General features: G+C 34.9%; 2 protein-coding genes across 2 annotated transcripts; one reads left to right on the top strand and one right to left on the bottom strand.

Annotated features, from left to right (window-relative positions):
- Nucleotides 1–856: 856 nt before the first annotated feature.
- Nucleotides 857–13,418, top strand: LOC139873068 (sister-chromatid cohesion protein 3-like). Its single transcript, XM_071860999.1, has 23 exons — nucleotides 857–1,045; nucleotides 1,167–1,341; nucleotides 1,844–1,956; nucleotides 2,094–2,186; nucleotides 2,343–2,506; nucleotides 2,588–2,824; nucleotides 3,298–3,442; nucleotides 3,549–3,727; nucleotides 3,835–3,980; nucleotides 4,061–4,188; nucleotides 4,808–4,981; nucleotides 5,124–5,285; nucleotides 5,362–5,562; nucleotides 5,741–5,878; nucleotides 5,968–6,171; nucleotides 6,275–6,419; nucleotides 7,040–7,146; nucleotides 7,511–7,648; nucleotides 11,299–11,567; nucleotides 11,656–11,771; nucleotides 11,957–12,132; nucleotides 12,833–12,939; nucleotides 13,250–13,418. The coding sequence occupies exons 1-22, from the start codon at nucleotides 1,001–1,003 to the stop codon at nucleotides 12,902–12,904; spliced, it is 3,327 nt and encodes a 1,108-aa protein (XP_071717100.1). The 5' UTR covers nucleotides 857–1,000; the 3' UTR covers nucleotides 12,905–12,939; nucleotides 13,250–13,418.
- A 3,665-nt stretch (nucleotides 13,419–17,083) lies between these two features.
- On the bottom strand, nucleotides 17,084–19,672 carry LOC139873067 (gibberellin receptor GID1B-like). The gene is made up of 2 exons (XM_071860998.1): nucleotides 19,342–19,672; nucleotides 17,084–18,629 (listed from the first exon to the last, which is right to left on the bottom strand). Exons 1-2 carry the CDS (start codon nucleotides 19,378–19,380, stop codon nucleotides 17,631–17,633), a joined length of 1,038 nt encoding a protein of 345 aa, XP_071717099.1. The 5' UTR covers nucleotides 19,381–19,672; the 3' UTR covers nucleotides 17,084–17,630.
- Nucleotides 19,673–21,608: the final 1,936 nt, after the last annotated feature.

Here is a 21,608-nt window from a genome sequence, read left to right as displayed (position 1 = left end):
TAACCCGCCTCCAACTACTGCCCTAGAGGAAACCCGGACCAATCCGAGGGCATGGCCGGTATGAAACCCCTCCCCGCTGCCCCCGCACTAAGCGAAAGGCGACCTGGGTGGATACTTCAGGTCATGGATAACATTGAGTGCAATGTTGCAGCTCAAGGGAGTCGAACTCCTAACCTCTCGCTAAGAGAGACAGATCACAACCACCTGAGCTACAAATTAATGTTATTTATTGATTTACATGTATATATTCTTATATCTTGCATGGATATGAATATGGATTTAGAAATTAAATGGAAATGGATATATGGATATGAATATAGGCTCACTCAATCCATAACCTAATCTATATCTGATTCATTGTCATCTCTAATTCCGAGTTTATAAAAAAGAGAAATCGAAAATGTGAAAATGAGGTGATCAGTTTTTCGTTTTTGTGGGAAAAAAAGTAATTCGAGGGTATTAAGGTCATTTAACATCGTTCCATTATATTGTGTACGGGTAATTTGAGGAATTAACCCACCTATAGAAAATAAAATCCTCATATTAAACTACATACACTAACTTGCGTAATTAAAGTAGGAATCCTATTGGCTAAAAAACCCACTTTTTATGTCATACTGTTAATATCTACACCTCTGTATACTATTCTTATCTAACCCAAATACTTTATAGAAAATACCCTAAACTCAAACCTTATCGCCAACATCACTTCACTTCCTCCATCAGTTAGAAAGATAACGGGCCAGGAGCACCATCTTCGATTTACATAGCGTTTGAGTGAAATTGGATCATACGTTACCCGCCATCGGTAAATAATATGACAAAATTCCGAAAATCGTCCCTGTGTTGTTCCCTTTTCTAGTTTTATTTATTTACAGTATTACGGAGTATTTATTTACTCCATTTCCTGGCGGGAATTTCCCAAATTTTTTCACACACACGTGAAAACACACACATATAGATACACATATACTTCGTAGATTGAAAATTACGGCACCATATGGAAGACGAACCTGAAGTTCCGGAACTACTCATTCGCCGTTCGGTTAGTCTCCAAATCCTGTATTCTACTCTGAATTGATACCTAGGGTTTTGAATATTGTTATCGGGTTTAGTTATATATGTACGTGTGTAATTATATATGATTGTTGTGTATATGCTTATAGAATAGGCCTAGGGTTCAGATGAAGGCTTTCGATGTTCAACTTAGAGATATTGTTGAGTCTGGTGGTGAAGAATCTGGCGATGATGTTGAACAAAGTAATCGCAAACCAAAACGTAATCGGGCTACTGAAGCAGCTCCTTCTAATACCACTACAGCTTCTGCGCATAATCTAACAGGTGATCTGATTCTATTATCGCAATTAGGTTTAGTAAACTATATATCATTATCAGTAGTTTTAATGATGCATTAGTCTATACTGCTTATGTTATATTTGTTTGTTGTTTAGTGGCGTGAAATTAAAGTTGTATAACGAGCATATTTCTCATTCCTTTATATTTGAATTAGGGAATATAAACATACAATTTGTTTATTGTTTGTAATCTGAGACTCAATTTATGCAATTGCCCGTAGAGAGGTAGATATTCTGTTAATAGTAGTATATTATTATTGAAAATATATGATAGGTTAAAGGTTTCTCCTTCTAAAATAAATTTATTTAATATTTCCTAAACATTCTTATTTGGCTTCCGTAATAGACAATTGCTCTCTTATAGCAGGCATTTATTTATTTTCATTTACCAGCACCATTAGATGTTTTGTCTATGTCATGTGCTCTTTGTATCTCAAATGTATTTTGAACTTATGTGAATAGTATAATATTGCTTATCTGTTTCTTAGAGGTGGTTAAAAGGAATGGCAAACTTATTCCACGAGTGGTTAAGTTGTGGGTCGAACAGTACGAGAAGAATCCAAAACCCGCAATGGTTGAACTCTTAACAATGTTGTTTGAGGTAACTATGCATTTTTAATTTTTCCCATTTCAAGCATAGCTATTTTCTTTTGTAATCTTAGTACCCTGGTATTAAGAAGAAATGGCACACGGTTCATTGAATAATGCATGCAACTGACTAAACTTGTAATGTTACAGACATGTGGAGCCACATATCGCATCCACGAAGAATTATTGGAGGAGAATAATGTTGATGATGTTGTAGTTGCTCTTGTAAATCTGGCTGCAGAAGTATCCTTTTGTTGTTGGTTATACTTATGTAGATCCGTGTTTCTATTCATAGAAAACCATGTTTTTCTTTAGACGGCTATTTATTTTGTCTTTGTTATGAATTATGGTTTATGAAACATTCATTCTTATGCTTTTACTTAGCTTGATGGGATATAGGGTAGAGTTGAAGACTATCAAAGTTCAAAAAAGAAGGAATCTAGAATTTTTAAGGAGAACCTTGTGTCCTTCTGGGATAATCTGGTGTCAGAGTGCCAAAACGGACCTTTGTTTGATCAAGTTTTGTTTGATAAGTGCATGGACTATGTTATTGCTTTGTCATGGTTTGTACTCCTACCAAATCTGTATCTTTGTAATGAGATAGCTTAATTTGGCTAATGAGCTGATTGTACACACTTTTGCAGTACTCCTCCCAGAGTTTATCGGCAGGTTGCTTCCTTGGTGGGGCTCCAGCTGGTCACGTCCTGCATGGGGGCTGCCAAGATATGTGGGGCCCATCGCCAGACTACTCAAAGGCAGTTAACTGATGAGAAGAAAAAAACCTCTGAGGGGGATCGTGTTGAATCACTTAACAAGAAGCTGTTAGAGACGCACAAAAAGATCACCATGTTAGAGGAGATGATACGGAAAATATTTACTGGGTATTCTTTCGTTTTCATTTTGTTTTTTAGCGCTTGTGGAGGTTGGATGTAGAATGAGGGATATATCGGTTATGTTTGGCAAAACTAGCTTAGCTAGTAGCTTTTATCTGATAACTCGTAGCATTTTATATGTATTTAGGTGTTTGACAGGGTAGCTGGCTTTTTATATGTATTTAGGTTTTTGACAGGGTAGCTGAAACAATTAAAATAAAGAGTAAAATGGTAAAAAGCTAGAATCTTTTTCTCCAAAGCTAGTTCACTTAGCTTTTAGCTTTTTCCCTCCCTCAAAAAGCTTTAAGTTCTTGTAACCAAACGGAGCTTTATATTTGATAGGAGATTTTTCATAAAAGCTAGAAGCTAAAAAAACTGCTAAAAGCTCCAAAAAGCTTGCTGCCAAACATACCCATCATGCACACTACCTCAGTGTTTGCTGTATGCTTCATTTTTAATGGTTTCCTTGTTCCTCTTTGAAGGCTGTTTGTGCATCGCTATAGAGACGTGGATCCTGAAATCCGCATGTCATGCATACAATCCCTTGGAGTATGGATTGTTTCATATCCATCACTTTTCTTTCAGGATTTGTATTTAAAATACCTTGGCTGGGCATTGAATGACATGGTAAGTTATAAATGCTCATCAAGCTTTGTTATTGAGTCTTAACTTTTATTAAATATATGTTGATGTTAACACATCATGTGATTAACGGTCTCTACATATTTTAAAGAGTGCTGATGTGAGAAAAGCATCTATCCTTGCATTACAAAATGTCTATGATGTCGATGACAATGTGACATCTCTTGGACTATTTACTGAGAGGTTTTTTAAAAGGATGTTGGATCTTGCCGAAGATATTGATACATCTGTTGCAGTATCCGCCATCAGCCTTGTGAAACAATTATTGAGGTATCTTTTGTCACACCCTTTTTGTGTTCATATAATTAGTTGATTGTAAATGGTTTTTAGTATTGCTTAAATGTTGCTCACATACTGTTTTTAATGGCTCATCACAGACATCAGTTGGTTTCCGATGATGATTTGCGCTCGTTATATGACCTACTAATTGACGATCCTCCTGAAATCAGGCGTGCCATTGGGTCGCTTGTGTACGACCATGTAATTGCTCAGAAATTTAATAGCTCGCTGTCTCGTTCGTCAGGTCTAGCTGTTGGCATTAGTGGTTTTGTTTATTTTGGCAATTTTGGCTTCACTTAATATCAGTGTGATTAATAATTGCAGGCGATGAAGGTGATCGGTCACAGATTCATCTTCTCAGGATGCTGAAATTTATAAGAGAGTTCTCAACAGATGAAGTGCTGAGTTTCTACGTCATTGATGACATATGGGAATTCATGGATGCCATGAAAGTAAGTTGTATATCGCTATACATGGAAAACGGGTCAGGTTGGGTCGATTTGGGTAATGGGTCAAAATGGTTTTGGATTGAAATGGGTCATGGGTCAAACGGGTCAGATTTTTAAACGAGTCCAATTGGGTCAGGTTGGGTAAAGGGTCGAAATGGGTCATAGGTCAAATGGGTCAAATAGGTCCAAACGGGTCATATACTTTTACATTTATGATTATGTTTTATATTTATATACTTTTAAGTTTGATTTTTACATTTATGATTACGTGTAACAGATGAAACATGTTATGATTTTTATGATAGACTCATTTGACCAATTCACAATACCCATTATACCTATCCATATTTATTGAGCTTTAGGAATTGATATCCAATTGACTTGTTCCTTCATATTTTGTATAGGACCCAACAGACTAAAGAAAAATCCATTGGACCTTTTTTAAAGTTTTGGTTTACATTGCCAAGCCTAATTTTTCTCAAGACCCATTTGACCCGAAAGCTTGACCCATTTGACCCAAATTTGAGAGTACGGGTCTCAATTGCCAGGCATATATATCACAATGCCATATTTGATCCTCCCATTCTTCTAATACTGATGTATTCTAATTTATGTTTGACAGGACTGGAAACGTATAATCTGTATGCTACTGGATGAGAATTCCACAGTTGAGCTTTCACATAACGATGCAACAAACTTGACTCGATTGTTTAGTGCATCTGTCAAGAAGGCTGTTGGCGAGCGCATTGTTGCTGATGCTGACCATCGTAAGCAGAACCAGACGAAAGCTCAAAGGGTAAGCAAGTGAGCTTGTTTCTCTGTTTCATTTGGTATGGATCTGTACATTTCATGCTGTTTGCTTATATATGTGTTTTCTATGTGTTTTGTTGCACATAAACTACGAGTCTTGCCAACTAATAATTTTGCTGTATTGCTAGGAAATGATTGAGAGCAGCAGGAAAGATATAACTGTTAATATGACCGAGAACTACCCACAACTCTTGCACAAATACATGGCTGACAAAACAGAAGTCCCATCTCTTCTCAAAATTATCGTCCATATGAACCTTGAGCTTTACTCACTGAAGAGACAGGATCAGGTATGTAGATATAGATTTGGAATTCAGTTAATCTTTGCAAAGTCTTACCGTTATATATATATTCTTATCTTCTTAGAAATTCAAGACAGTTCTTCAGCTGGTGAAAGAAACGTTTTTTATACACGGAGACAAAGATGTGCTCAGATCTTGCGTTTATGCTTTCGATTATTGTATAAATGGAAGCTGTGGTGAGCTACAAGATTTTGCCCAAAATAAATTGAAGGAGCTTGAGGATGAGCTTATTGCTAAAGTGAAAGCTGCAATAAGAAAAATAGTGGTATGATTGTGTTAACTAATTAATTTCAATAGGTGTCCATTTGCACTCACTATTTTTTCCAAGTTAATAGACCTATAAATACGTAAGAGCTATTTTATGAATTTACAATACACGAGTGTTGCAAATTATTAGTTCAAGTATTTTAGCTAAAATAGCATGAACTGGATATTTCTTGTAGGATGGTGATGATCCGCACTTGCTTCTTGTAAATATGAAAAGGTTGTACGAGCTCCAATTGAAGAGGGCTGTACCAATTGAAAGTTTGTTTGATGACATCATTATGGTTGTCAAAAATTTCCCAAATATAAATCACGAGGTTTGTGATTTAAGTTCTTTGCAATAAACTTTTGGGTTTCTTTTATCCGTGAACATTTCCACCTTTTCATACTTTATCTTGTACTGTAGGTTATTGGTTTTCTTCTTCTCAACTTGTATTTGCATATCCAGTGGCACCTATACTCAATTACAAACAACAATATTGTCTCTGAGGCATCACTGTCTTCCCTAATATCCAAACGGGACGCACTATTTTATGAACTTAACAACTTTCTACAAATTCTTTCCGAAACTCGAGGGAAGGAAAGTTCTGGAAACCTCCTGGCGTCAAGAGTGAGTAGTCTTCCACATTTTTTGATCTTTTTAAAAATGTTTTTTGTTGTTGTTTGAATTGTCTGAAGCAACTTGGGTTTACTAAATTCTATTGTTCTCCAAGGTATGTGTAGTACTTTCCGACTTATGGGTATTGTTTAGAAGATCGAACTTAGCTTCAACAAATCTGGAACGTTTAGGGTACCGTCCTGAAATTTCTACTGCTAGAAAGTTCTGGAAGCTTTGTGAGCAACAACTTGAAATCTTAGGTAAGACATCTGTATGAGTTTTGTTATGTTAGAATGGGGTGTTTTTTTTTGTTTTTTTGTCCATTTGTGGTGAAGAAGACAGTGTTTAGGGTAAATCTTTTCGCATATTAGATTCTGTGAGTACGCTAGGTGAAACTGACCATATAGGAATCTCATTTGATCTCTATGACTTTATCATGTGTATCTTGTCTTCATATAGAAGTAGAGGTGGTGATATAGGCGGGTTGGGTGAATTAGGTAATACGTCAAAACTAGTTGGGTATGGTTGTCATGTCAACAATTCTTGTCTACTTTTTCATTGAGCTCTATAAAATAGTTAACATAGTAAACTGATAACTAAGTGTAGTAGCTTGTTTGAGTAGTCCGATTAGGATGTTGAAAATATTGAAAGAACGCTTTGGACAATTTTCAACCTGTTTAACGCCCTCATCTTGGTTCCCTCTTTAATATTTAGCTATATTTTAACTTGAGCCATTTGAACAATTAGAGTTGAGATATGCTTGTAGCAAATAAGTGACTCATTACCAAATAAATAGGTTGTAAATATTTGGTATTGGTGTTACCATTTGCGGTCTTTTTTTTTTTTTTTTTTAATACTGATCCTTGTAGACAACTTGCAGATGAGACTGAAGATGAAGATGCTAACAAAGAGTATGTAGAAGAGACAAATGGAGAAGCTATTGTGGTGGCTGCTACTAAGTTAGTTGCAAATGGAGCTATTCCAAAGGTTATATTTATTAACTTTCACTTCAAATAGTTAGGATGTCAAATATGATTACCAATATAATTTCATAACAATAGCTTACTAATTTAGAAAAGAAACGATTTAGGTGGTTTCTTTCATCAAAGTTACACTTGGGGCAAATCTATACCCTCATCATATGTCCCATTCCCATTCATTTTTTGACCCATCAGAGATAATACATAATCAGATCGACCCTCTCATAAATAGATAGATAAAAAATGTCATCTCTAGTAATGCAAAAAGTACTTGTGTGTAGATTCGTCTCTTTATGTTATATTATGTTTGTCACCGTTCCCTTTTGTTATTGAACTTTGTTGAACGTAGTTTAGTTTGATGGAAAATGCAGGAGTATCTTGCCCCGGATATAGTTTCTCATTATGTGATGCATGGCACAAGTGTGGCTGAAGTAGTTGAATATCTAATTGTCTGTATTATGAAAAAGGACGATGATGTCTCTGATATATTTCTGGATGCCCTAAAAAAGGTAAGACGAATCATTTACTGCTGCTAAACGTTACTAATTGGAGTTATTTTTGAATCTCGAGACCAGGTTGATATAGCATCTTTTTCAATTAACACATAACTAAAAAGCTAATGCATGTTTTTTCATTTGCTCATCATAACTAATTGTGAATGAGTTGATCTGGGTCATGTTCTATGTCTATATCTCTAACATGTTAAAAAGGTAAAACTAATTAGAGAGGAAATGGGTAGAAAATATCGCAAAGTGTATTAATGCTTGAAACCTGCTATATTGTTTAAATTACTATCACGATATATTAGTTTTATAATATTGCCACATTACTTACTATCAATTTAATATTTCTGGACAAAAAGTGTTACACAAACATGAGTTTACTGGTACTAAAACAGGGCTTGTTATCCAACTCGTCAGACCCACCCATTTTGCCATCCTTAAGTGTCGTTACCCTTTTACTAGCTGGCCATGAGTTAGAGAAGCCTGAATTCATTCATTGATGAGGATCATTTAAATGTAGATTGGCCATATTGAGATAGGTATATTTATTAATAAAGTGGGCTACTGACTAATTACTAGGCCTACCTGAAATCCTTATAATAATTAGGGAAGCTTACAATTGTTTACTATTTAGATTATGTTGAAGTAATTAAGTACAATATTCGTTTAGTTATTTTTACAGTAGAGTTTGTATTTCTTTACTTAAAATAGGGGGGTCATTAGTGATATGTCTGTTGAACAGTTGTTCAAATTTGATGTCTCACATTTATCAAGTTGACAAATATTAAATGGAATATGGTTTGTTGTATGTGAACTATTGGAAAATATTGTTGGCTCAAATTCAAGGAAGCAAAGTCAAAATTAAAGGTAGGCTAAAAGGCATCGTGCATGTGGCCAAGATTTATTAGGCATGCATACAAATGGTGAATTTTATGGTATTATTTATAAGCTGCTTTCATACATAGTATTCACACTTGGAGAAAACAATATAAATAGATAGTTATGTAGTACGCAGAAGATCATCCAAGAAAGGATCAAGTGATCCAGAGAAAGGATCAAGTCACAAATGGGAAAAACATAGTTGATTGGGTTTATCAACGGAGTGTGTTTATTTGTGAGGTTAAGAGTTTATTCTTGTAAGGAGTGTAAAAAGGTATACGGGAAATTTAGATTTTATCCTAAAATCTAAGGGGCTTGGGTTTGGGTTTAACTCATAGTGTACTTTTTCTTGTACCAGGTTCTTTTATATTATAAGAATAAAGGAGACTCTTGGGGTGGACGTAGGCAGGGTTTTGCCGAACCACGTTAAATCGTCGTGTTATCAGTTACTTTATTTGCTTTCTATTATTTCTCGTAAGTTTGTCTCAAACAATTATATCCTCGCTTCCGCTAGTGTTGGTGCGCTAGGCAAATTGTCATAACAAGTGGTATCAGAGCGTATCCAGGTGTTTATCGGATAGTTTTTTGTTTGGAGATGGCGAGAAACGGCGGTATGCAATTTAAGGTGGAGCCTTTTGAGATGGCGGATGACGATTGGTATATTATTGAACACATGGATGTGTTTAATGGTCTGGTTAATCAAGTTGAGTAAGTTGAGGTTTAAAGGAGGAAGAAGATAAGACCCTTATTCTTCTTGCCTCTCTTCCCAGTTCGCAGGATAAGAGACGAAGATTCAATGACCGTTTTGAGCATGGGTTTGCTATGGTTGGTCATGGAAGGGGAAGGTTTGCCGAGAAGAGATCTAGCGATAACAGTAGGTCTAGATCAGAAGACGGCGTGAAGGGTATCCAGTGCTTCAAATATCATCAGTGGGGTGACTACGGACGGACTGTCCACTCTGGAGGAATGGTGAAGGTAAATATGGGGGGTTCATCGGCTGCGGTTGCAGTTATTGTACAAGTGGGAGATGTTCTCACAATCTCTAAAAGTTCTACTTCTGCTCAAGATGAATGGATTTTAGATTCTGATTGTACGAGGCATGTGTGTTCCAAGTAAGCTTATTTTGATAAGCTAATGTTAAAGGACGCGGGGTGCTGACTTTAGGTGATGGTTCAACATGTGATGTTGAGGGTGTTTGCATGGTGAAAATAAAATTGTTTCACGGAGCTGCTTACGCTCTTGGTGGTGTGGCGTACACACCAAGGATGTGTAAGAATCTAATTTTCTCATGCGTGTTGGATTCTCAAGGATACGGTTATTAGGCCGTAGGTGGAGTTATGAAAATCACACGTGGCGTGAAGGTCCTGAAGAGATAGAAGTATAAGGGTTTATATCGTCTGGTGGCGAGTACAAAATGTACTCGTGTCTCGAAGGTTTTGAAAGCGTGCACGCGGGAAACAGGTCGGGAACATGTTGGGACATGTTAGACCAAGGTAGACGATGGTGAGAAGGAAAATCCTACTGTGGTAAGAGAGGTGATTCGAGACTCCTCTCCGGTGTCAACTACAGGGTTAGCTGCACATGATTATTGGCCGTTTTATTTGAATCAGGGTTCAGGACCGAGGTGGTTCAAGGTGTGTGTAGCGGGGATAAGGAGGCCAATGGTGGAAGTACTGGGTGATAGTATTTTCGGAGACGAAGATGATAAATGTTCGTCAAGGTGGAGATTGTTGAACAGTTGTTCAAATTTGATGTCTCACATTTATCAAGTTGACAAATATTAAATGGAATATGGTTTGTTGCATGTGAACTATTGGAAAATATTGTTGGCTCAAATTCAAGGAAGCAAAGTCAAAATTAAAGGTAGGCTAAAAGGCATCGTGCATGTGGCCAAGATTTATTAGGCATGCATACAAATGGTGAATTATATGGTATTATTTTTAAGCTGCTTTCATACATAGTATTCACATTTGGAGAAAACAATATAAATAGATAGTTATGTAGTACGCAGAAGATCATCCAAGAAAGGATCAAGTGATCCAGAGAAAGGATCAAGTCACAAATGGGAAAAACATAGTTGATTGGGTTTATCAACGGAGTGTGTTTATTTGTGAGGTTAAGAGTTTATTCTTGTAAGGAGTGTAAAAAGGTGTACGGGAAATTTAGATTTTATCCTAAAATCTAAGGGGCTTGGGTTTGGGTTTAACTCATAGTGTACTTTTTCTTGTACCGGGTTCTTTTATATTATAAGAATAAAGGAGACTCTTGGGGTGGACGTAGGCAGGTGCCGAACCACGTTAAATCGTCGTGTTATCAGTTACTTTATTTGCTTTCTATTATTTCTCGTAAGTTTGTCTCAAACAATTATATCCTCGCTTCCGCTAGTGTTGGTGCGCTAGGCAAATTGTCATAACAATGTCACATGTACAAACATATATATGCAAATTAATGGAGTATACATCACTTTTTATGCATCTTTTTTATGTTCCATTCTCTACTTTTATAAGATAAGATGGAGAAAGAAGGAAGGGAAAGAAAAGAAAACCAAAGGGAGATGTTCACTCTTTCCGTTTTGTGTTCTTGAGCTGAAAAAAAAGAAGAAATAAACTAAAGAGACTAAATAGTTTCACTTTTTAGAGCTAAGAGGAAGGGAATTAAACTGGTATTATTAGTATCCCTCTGATAAATTAAAGTTTCTAAACACGGGCATAGGTAAAGATTTGGTGTCGGCGGCTTACTTTGAATAATATTTATAAGAAAATTTGCCTTTTGACTAGGCTCATGAACGTTACTTGTCGGCGGCTTCTACTTCGAATGATAACCTCATGATGGCCAAGAGACTCGATGAATGTAAAGATTTGGCTAACCGCCTTCATGGTTACTTTGTTGGTGATTTTGCACGTGATAAATATAACACAATGATTCTGAAAATTGTGAAACAAGGAGTTGAGTATGCCTTCATGGATGCCCCTAGGCGTCTATCTTTCTTGACGTGTGCTGTCATTAGCTTTACATCAAAACTTCTCAAGTCTGATATTATTGACATGTAAGAACCTTATTACTGTGTATCAAACTTCATGAATTCCACTTAAATTTATATTATATACAAACACTAATGTTACTATCATAAGCAGCTTAAAAAATGTTCAAGATCGAACAGCGAATGTGAACACAGATGAAGATCCAAGTGGCTGGCGCCCATATATGACATTTGTGGATAAGTTACGGGAGAAATCTTTGAAACATGACGGTTGGTTTGTTTCTTCAATGCTTTTGACTGATATATTAATAAAAAATATGTAGAATTTGGATATCAAGTATTTTCTGTCAATCGTACGTGGCTACCTGACTTGTTTCTACCCTAATCAAATTCTTTTTTGACTGAACCATTTTGTATATATCATGGTTTTTTGTTGACTTGAAAATTTATTTCAGATGAGAAAGAAGGGATGTCGGTCAAACGGCGTGGTCACCCTTGTAAGGAACAAAATATTGAAGGGAAAAAACTATTTGATGAGAAGAGTTCGAGTGAAGAAGTGGATGATGAAATAAGTGATGCCCAAAATGATGAAGATCAAGTGGATGAGGATGAAGATGATCAAGTGGATAAGGTACGTTAATATTACCTTATTATATTTGGTATACTACTTTTGGATCATCGTTTGCTAATATCGTGCATTTGATATAATTAACGTGTGTGTTGGGTGATAGGGTCGGGTCAAAATGGATAGTTTATTGCTACATGTCATAGTGCACCAGGCCAGATTGACTCACTAGATTACTTTTTCGTTTTTATCGTTTCTCTTGTTAAAATACTTGGTCTGTCAAATACGGATAGGAAAATAATTGTATCTTTCACAAAAGAGGTTTAGAAGGTTGATAAAAATTAACATTTCCGGAGGCTTTCAACATGCTCTACCTTTTTTGCTAAATTTGTTGTTTTCACCGGATTGATCCGTTAGGGATAAAAATAACCCCATATTGACCCATACCAAAAAACTCAACTTGCAAAAGATGATGCATATGTAATCAGGTGATCCAAGCTTAATCAGTAAATACAAAATCAGGTTTATGAATTTTAGTATTGCATCTGCAATAATTTTCTGCATAGTTAGTAGTAAGTAGTAACTATGCATGAGGATAATATAAATGTCCATGCGTGATAGTGAGATGTGAGTATGGTCAATAGTGTACGTTACAAGCGATAATGCATGGTAATGGTTAGATTGTCAAGTACAGACATTTAGTGTATGTGGTGTTTTTTGTGTCCTTGTTAATCTGGATGATTATATGATATATATCTCGTTTTAGCAGGGCCAGGGGCAGACAACTAGCGAACCATTAGAAGAATGTGAAGCTTTGGTGAAAATAGGGGGATGTTGATTGCTGTGTAATCTGTAATCTTATCAGGTCTTCAGGTAAATAGTTTCCTAGGTCCAACTCTTTTTAGTTTTTCTCCTCTGGTTTCGTCAGACGTTTGAGTTATCAAAAAGTCCTTATTAAACAGAATTTGGCATAATCTAAAGTAGATATAGGTATGGACAAAATAGCAATCACATTGTTTCCCCTTCATTCATTGTTGGATTAAGTATTTTCTCATTTTGTGCCATGCCCTTCTGTTTGTGACATGCTATACATGATCTAAATCAAGCACTCAAATTGGGTCACACAATATACATTTACATCGTGCTAAAGTTAGGTGCATATCTCTTTTATGTGATGCATTAGGCGAGCCAACAAAGCCCAAATCCACTAAAGAGGAGTCGAAGATTAAAAGCGCGAAGACTCCCATCATCTAGACAACCTTGATCGCAAGAAGCTAATGCTAAATCCCAACGAATCCAATGCTATCTTTTTATCTCACTCGCGTTACCCCAAAAGAATTCCTATATATGCTGACCATAAATATTGATCATGAAAAACAGGCGTTCAAATTGATCAATTTCCCCTTGACATTGACATAATTATCGTCACACCAAATTCTTTACTTAACAAAAAAATTCGGATCCCAAATCGCTTTAATATCTCCTGAGAAACCCCGCAACAAACTAAATGCGTAATTAAAAGAGTAATTGCCTTAATACAAAACAGTTGTAAGAAGTAAGAACTGTCATCAGCAGAATCTTTGCCACTCTCATCTTCAATTTTGATACACCATGTACCCGCTTCGTGAATACCAACATCTTGTTCAACCCCGTAAAATAATAACTCCAACATGTTCGTTAACGAAACCCAGATGTTTTGTTGAATGCGAACACGTCCCAAACTCATGGCATCATTATTATCTCTATCGAAGAAAACAAATTTTTGTTCTCCTTTAATTGACATTTCTGAAGGGGTTAAGGTTTCCCCTTTTATAATTTGTGGACCTCCTCGATTTCTTTACTAAGATATATATATATAATTTAATCGGATCTAGACTGTTTCTTTAATAACCCAAAATAGTCACAGATAATTAGTTGTTGGGAAGTAAATTTTACAAACTTTTAATTGATTAATCACCTAAATTTATATAAAGTATATAATTCGACAAAGTTTTTTGTCAATTGAAACTGCAAATGTGTTTCTTACTATGGTTACGACCTTTTCCTTGTTCGAAACAATTCTACATCATTTTTTAATAATTTATAATGAAGACCGGTATCGTTTCACTGTGTACAGATTTTACGATCACAACAACTTGGACATGTTGCAAGAAAGGGTAACGCTAAAAATTACATTGTAACGAACGTTTGCTTCAACGGTATCAAGCCTCAGTGCGAAAGGGCCCGCGATTAGTTGCCAAACAATCCGGGTTCAATTCCTGGGGGCAGAAGGTTTTCTCTTCAATTTCCTGCGATTAGTTGTCAAGCAACCCATGTCCCGCGATTAGTTGCCAAGCAACCCGGGTAGGAGTTTCCTTCTAGCGTGTGGGGGTGCAAATGATGAGGATTGTTGAAATAAATGATCCGCTGATGCAAATTCGTCGTTCAAAAAAAAAAAAAAAAAAAAAAAAAAAAAAAACTATGCTTATTCTTTGACTTGTACGATGTCGTATCTATTGTATATTTGTATGTGTCCTTGTTAGAATCAAAACCGCATTCCCTTTACCCATAAAAGAATTAAAAACGCATAATAAGATTTTTTTATTATTAACTACTGTATATTTTAATCATATTTTTAATAATTCATAAGAGCAAGATTTGTAAAATCAAGGGAAAATACGGAATTTTGGAGTATATTCAAACATTTCTTTGATATTTGTCCTTTTTGTTAACTTGTTTTATATAATCTTATGGATTGTGGTATGTTTTCATAATTAAAAGAAGGTTAGTGTGCAAGTGTAAGCAAGTTTTAGCATCATAAAGTGGGGCGGAGCTTGTAATCACATTCAGTCTTCTAATCTTGTCTATGCTTTAGTTTGTTATAAGTACTTCAGATCGTAATATGTATCAACTGGTTATTGGTTATGTACCCGCTCTAAGATAACGTGATTTTTTGAGATATCATCAATAAAAGAATTCGTTGAATATTACTTTAGATTGTCATTAATTTACTTGTTATCTATCTTAATACGCTTTAAAGATTATAATTCAAAAAAGATTGTATTCACCATTCTATAACTTTTGGTTGTTACTTTGTAGGACCAACAACTTCTTTCAAACCTAATTTACCACTTCCCCGACTACAACAGTAAACGAATAGGTTTTTCTTATCCAAACTATTTGTGAATAGTGAGTACAACAATACTTAAAACGGTAGAGTAAGACAAACAGTGAGTTTAATTCTAGACGGATATATTTTAGTATGACAACACTTGACACATGTTACAAGAAAAGTTAAATACGTAACAGTTCACAAAGAAAAAGCATGCATGATACAACCAAGTTTTCTCCTTGACTCATTCAAAATTCAAATTCAAAATTTTATCTATTAGGTGTGTTTTTTCCATCAAATCATGTACCGACTTTTAGTTTTGTCACTACATGTAAAATGTGTATATTATCACAAAAGTTAAGAATCTAAGTTAAGCCCGAAGACACACGTCCTATAAGCTAAGTTTACTACTTAATTTATTCTAAATTATTATAGTAGTCAGTTTGTTGAATTCATGTGTTTAAGTGGACAAGGTAAACGAGTATTTTAGTCATATATACAGTCTAATCGAGTTATCTCGATCATTTCTGACCATTTATGGCTCTTCCAAGAGTAGATAGGATATTATGTTAGTGATGTTTCATCATTCCATATCAAACATTTTTTTATTGAAAGAAAAAGTTTACAAAAGGAAGCAAAACTAAAGAGAACAAGGGTTCGATTCTCATGTGTTGTAAAAAAAAAAAATCTTGTGGTTATCCGCCAATTTCATGGGCCTTGGAGGTTTCAGTCGTTTGTTCGTTTGAGCGTCACTTGAGGGGGTTTATCACACGCGATATCGATGCTCGTATGGATTCGTCGTTCGGGTTTCCTTTTGAGGGGCGGTAGAAGTGTATTGGTTCGTCCAGAGAAATGATCGGGTAAGTGGGTTCCAACATTGCATTCGGACTTTCGTCAGTAACTCCTAACCGCCATTATAAAAAAAACAAAGGAGATTAGAATTGTGGTTTTCAAAAGGGGCCTTTGCCTAGGTTGCATCCAAGCTCCCAACCACAAGTGGGAAAGATTCTTTTATTTTCTACTAGAATTGACACAAAGCCAAATATTGCTCCCATTGTTAGTTGCAATTATCCGAAACTACAAAACAAACCCCTTAATGAATACAAGAAGCAATCACACAAGACTTCAACTAACATAAAAAGTTAGAAGAAAAAGAAATGCATGATTGGACTTTGTCCCCATTTGCCCAATCATTTATTTTCCAAAATTCTCATGTCTTTTATCTCAATGCTTTTATTCCAATTTCTAATTCTAATGGTCCACACACACTATACACTTGTACAACCTACAATTGTTCCTTGTACACTTTTCTAAAAGACTTAGGTGAAAAGGTTGAAACAATCAAGGTCTCCTTTGATGAAATCCTAGTGCTTTGCTTTGTTTTTTTTTTTTCCCGAGTCAAACAATAAAAGTTAACAAAGTACAAATCTTAGCGATCATGTTTAAGAAAAATGGCATTAGGTATGTTCAATGTATTCTAAAAATTACAAACATGGTTTTGTAGATTAAGATTCTCATAGCATCTCGGCACCCTCGTACGAAATTTTGAGTTCAGATCCTACGCAACCACGACGGTCTATAGTGCCACAATTAGTCATAGACAACGATGACAATGACAATGACAATATAGAAAGCAACCTAAGGGCGAATCTTTCTACAAGCCTATGGGATCACTGGTCACAATTAGTTTAAAATTTTTTATTAGAAAATACCCTTTAATTGGTAGTGAAAAAAAATTCGGGACATCATTGAATTATAATCCTCTTTGTGAAAAAAAAAACAATTAGAAACGTGTATGTACATTATTAAGCATGTTCAAAACATGGAAATTCTTTTATGATCTTTCAACTTCATACACCGCTATAACCCAAAATGGGATACATACCAAAATCATGAAAAGTGAAGAGATCACATTCAAATGTCAGAAAATAAAAGAAATACAATAAAGAAGCTCAAGATTTGACGGTTGAAAAAAACCAAAGCAACCTTTATATACCTGTACAACATCAATCATCAAAAGTTTATATGAAACAATAATATAGTCATCATATTACAGTAGTAAATATTACGGAGTACAAGGTTTTTAACATCAATCAAACCACCATGGATGCTTGGTTCCTTTCAAACGTTCATGTTCTTGAAGTTAGCTTCAGTAACAATGATCATCACCCTTGATTTGATCAAATTCACAAGGGATTGTGCCCATAATCCCTCTCTAAACATCGTCACGTGTAAAATTACAATATTACCCCTAACAGAGAGACCTTTCTCTCAACCACAAGACATCACTACCCAAAGAAAGTGCACAAAACTCTTATAAATAAGATGCACACAAAAGAAGCAATAAGACTAATAATAGTAAGTCATGATAAGTAGTAAAAATGTCAATAGGCTTGTGTTATGTATCGCTTCTTCTATAGTCGAAAAGTTAAGTATTTTTTCGGGTCCTTTCATCTATGAACAAAAGGGTCGATTAAGAGCTCACAAAGCTTTTGATCTCGTCCATTAACGTGTAAAAATGCTCGTTATTCGGCAAGAAATAGAACCCGATTGTCGCCTTTTTCAAAAACAATAGCTTCACGGTTTGCCCTGCATTTTCCAACCCTTGAACATAAGCCAATTGCCAATCTTGAACAATATCTAACCCGGCCACACAAACCAAACTTTTCGGAAATTTAACCCCTTCAAGACTAATCCCTCGTGGCCCGAATATATTACAAGCCGGATGATCACGATCTTCCCCTTCGGGTAAAAACGCTCGCCAATACCAATCCCTATCTTGAACCCTAACAAAATATTTCCCATCTAATTTCTTTTCACTTTCTTTCCTTTCTTCCCCACCGAATAATGGATGCAATAATATGTTTCCGAGCACCTCGACACCCGATTGGGCTGCCCGAACCGCCACATGGTGGGCTATATTTCCGCCCGAACTATCGCCCGCTAAATAAACATGAACTTTACACTCATTTGGGCTTTTACCACTTAATAACCATGATCTAGAATGAACCCATTTTAGGGCCTCCCACCCATCTTCATAAGCACACGGGTACCGATGCTCGGGCGATCGACGATAGTTAACCGACACCACGACGCCTTTAATTAATCCGGTGAGACGTCGACAAAACGTGTCGTAAATCGCGCTATTGGCGGACGAATGCGTGAAGCTTCCTCCATGGAAAAAAATTATAACGGGCACGATTTCGCTTGTACTTAAAGGGTTTTCGAGGTCTAAGATTTGGTTCAATTCGTATTCTGGTGGAGCGCATCGGTAGATTCGGTTGAGGAGACTTGTGGTCCGGTCAACGACATCGAATGAGTAGACGCCGTCAACCGGAATTGTGTTGGCGGCAACTTTCCGGTCAAGGAATTCAGCTAATTCACGGTTGAATGTGCCGTCCGGTCGCCGGAGCATGTTGTAAGCTAACTTGAAGTTGGAAATTAGGATCCATGTATGAAGGGGAACCACTTTCTGTCAATTAATTAAATAAAAAAAATAAAAAATCAGAATTATTTAATTAAAAAAAATACTACTGTATAAACTAACTGGAAATATCTTGCAGAAAAAGATTAACATCTGTCTTCACCAGATTGATGAACATACACAATGGGTAAATTATAATAATAAAATTAATTAATTAATAACAAAAATCAAGAAAACCATTACAAATCATGAGAAACGAAAAAAGCACAAACTTTTAAGTTCCAAAATGAAAGATTAAGAAACCCAATTTGATGTTTAAAACTGAACAAATGTCAACATAGAAAAAAGATACTTTTTTTGTAAATCAGATAAAAACAAAATCAGGTTGATTACCGAATATATTCATGGAAAAAATGAAATAAATAAACAATAACTGGAAGAAAATATAGGGTAGAGTTGTTTATATAATTATTTTGGAGAATCATAAGAAAAATAACACAATTTTTCTATCCCGGATTTAAAAAAAAAAAAAAAAAAAAAAACCTAAAAATATATCAGGGATTAACAAAATTTTCAACAAAGTAAAATATAGAAATAAAAAACACAAAGATGTATCCCAAAATCTATGAAAAAGACTCAAGTAAATTAACAACCAAATTAGTCGATCAAAACCCATTAAGAATAATTTAAACCAATTTGGGAGGAACATGCCAAAAAAAAAAAAATAATACTAATAATTAAGTGTAAGTAAAAATATTACCTTGGCTTCACTTGCGTTGATTTCGTTACTTCCAGCCATCAATATTTACCAAGCTTTCAATAATCAAACACAAAAATCTACAAGATTAAGGTTTAAAATGAGTGTGTGTTTGACCAGAACACATAACTGATGTCTTTTCTGTTTTTTCTTATTATTTTTATAATAATTATAATAATAATTTCCGGAACAAGATGAGACACTGGTCTGATGTAGAAACAGAAAGAAAACCCAGAAATAAATATATGTGAGATTTGAGGTTGGGTTTTTTTGGAGAGAGGAAGATGGGTCTATTATGTTGTACCGTAATTGTTTGATAGGTTGAGCCGTTGAGGAGATGGTATGGAGTGTATAAAGATATAAAGATATGAGAAAAAGTAATGAAAGTGTAATTTATATTTAATATTAATATTAGTAATATTTAACTTAATATTAAATAGCATGATACTTTCGGAATGCATATTCGTATTTAACGTAAACGTTAGTTATATGCGTCTTTAACGTCGGAAAAATCGCGTAAAAAAGGGGACGAAACCATCCATATGATATAGGTAATTTGAGTTTTTATTATACCTGCATATATATGTATGAACGATAATTCAAAATATTTAACGTTTTTTAAAAAGCGTCAGTTTCGCGTATAGTTAGTTGCGTTGTGTTCGTAAAATTATTTTTAGTTGAACAGTGACATTGGAGAAATTTAATTCGCGGTGAGCGGGAATATAGGGCTCGTTAAAAATTTAGCCCGAAATATTTATCATTTTTTAGAAAGCGTCTGTTTCGTGTATAGTTAGTTGCGTTATGTTCGTAAAATTATTTCGAGTTGAACGGTGACGTCGTAGAAATTTAACTCGCGGCGAGCGGAAAGATACGACGTGTTAAAAATTTGGGTGAAGATTATTTAAGTTTTTTTTAATAAAATAGTGATTTTACATTTTGTACCCCTATTCTGGGGGTGGAATTGTATGTTAATTTAGTGTTGAAGGGGGTGAGAATGTAATTTGTTTTGATGTTGTCGTTTTGAAAGAGTTTGGAAAGTTATTTGGGTGTTAGCTAGTATTATAAGGTAATAATAAGAATTTTTTTACTAATTAAGGCAGTTTTAAGGTGATTTTAACTTAATATTTACAACTTTTTACTCCGTACTAAATAAGGCGGTTTTAAGGTGAATAAAAATTTTGTACCATTTTTTTAAGGTCACTTTAAATTAAATAAAGAATTAATTATACTGTTGGTCCTTGTAATTTATCCAAAATTATAACTACTAGTCATTTTCTTTTAAAAATTATATAAGTAATCCATGTGATTTCTAAAATGCACGTTTGTAGTCCCTCGACTAACATTCGTTAAAAATTCTTTAACTCCCACAATGTAAATGTAATTTTATCTTTTGATGCACACAAATGATCTTCTAGCTAACACTTAGGAATCTGTCGTTTCTGATTTTGATATGTCCCGAATCTAAATAGCTGGTTTACAAATTTGAATTGGTGCTTAAGACAGACACCTAGGGTTTGTATTTCCACCTTGTATTTTTTAATTGTAGAAGTTTTTTTTGGTGGATTTTGATATTTACAGATGTAGAAAACGAAAGAAGGGTAAATGCAACTAATGGAGATGAAACGAGTATATGGTACCAGTGGTTGTTGTTGGAGATATATGCCTCAAACATATAGTATCATCATCAGCCTAATTAAAGATTTAGATTTATTTGTTGCTTACATATTATCTCGATTTTGATACTAAATTAGGGATTTAGTTGTTTACATATAAGATAAGATTGAGATTTTAAAAGGTTTGATTGAGAATGGGATATTTAAATTAGTACCTAGATTTTATTTGTGTTTAAAATTATGGTTTAAATTGTGTACATGTGTGTTCGTAATGAGAGGAGAAAGGCAATCTGAAAAGGGAGGATGAGAGAAAAATGTCAAAAACACTCTAACTGCATGGCATGTGTGGTCCTAAACTTATCGTCGGTTGATTTTTTCGTTAAATACTTAACTAGTGTTAGGTCTAGGATCACCGCTGTGCATTTTAAAAACTTTAGGGACTACCGGCATAGTTTTAAAAAGAAAAAGACAACCGGTATAACTTAAGTAAATCACAAGGACGAATATTATAATTAACTCTTTTATAAATAATCACTACTTACAAAAAATTTGCTACACTTTTCAGCCCAATTTTTAGAACTTTCTTTTGAAAATAATATTAATATTAATACTAATACACTTGAGTGCAATAAGTTAATATCAAAATTAAAATTTTCT

This window comes from Rutidosis leptorrhynchoides, chromosome 10, assembly GCF_046630445.1.
Source record: "Rutidosis leptorrhynchoides isolate AG116_Rl617_1_P2 chromosome 10, CSIRO_AGI_Rlap_v1, whole genome shotgun sequence".
Lineage (NCBI taxonomy): Eukaryota > Viridiplantae > Streptophyta > Magnoliopsida > Asterales > Asteraceae > Rutidosis > Rutidosis leptorrhynchoides.
Note: the sequence above shows the minus strand (reverse complement) of the source record. Positions and strands in the feature narration are given on the sequence as shown.

What these genes read in the sequence shown, in the direction of transcription:
- LOC139873068 (XM_071860999.1), top strand. Translation starts at nt 1,001, where the DNA reads ATGGAAGACGAACCTGAAGTTCCGGAACTACTCATTCGCCGTTCG. An exon ending in TATGTTATTGCTTTGTCATG is followed by an intron (nt 2,507 to 2,587) that starts GTTTGTACTCCT and finishes ACACTTTTGCAG; the next exon opens with TACTCCTCCCAGAGTTTATC. An exon ending in CACTGAAGAGACAGGATCAG is followed by an intron (nt 5,286 to 5,361) that starts GTATGTAGATAT and finishes TTATCTTCTTAG; the next exon opens with AAATTCAAGACAGTTCTTCA.
- LOC139873067 (XM_071860998.1), bottom strand. Translation starts at nt 19,380, where the DNA reads ATGGCTGGAAGTAACGAAATCAACGCAAGTGAAGCCAAG. An exon ending in TCAACGCAAGTGAAGCCAAG is followed by an intron (nt 18,630 to 19,341) that starts GTAATATTTTTA and finishes ATTAATTGACAG; the next exon opens with AAAGTGGTTCCCCTTCATAC.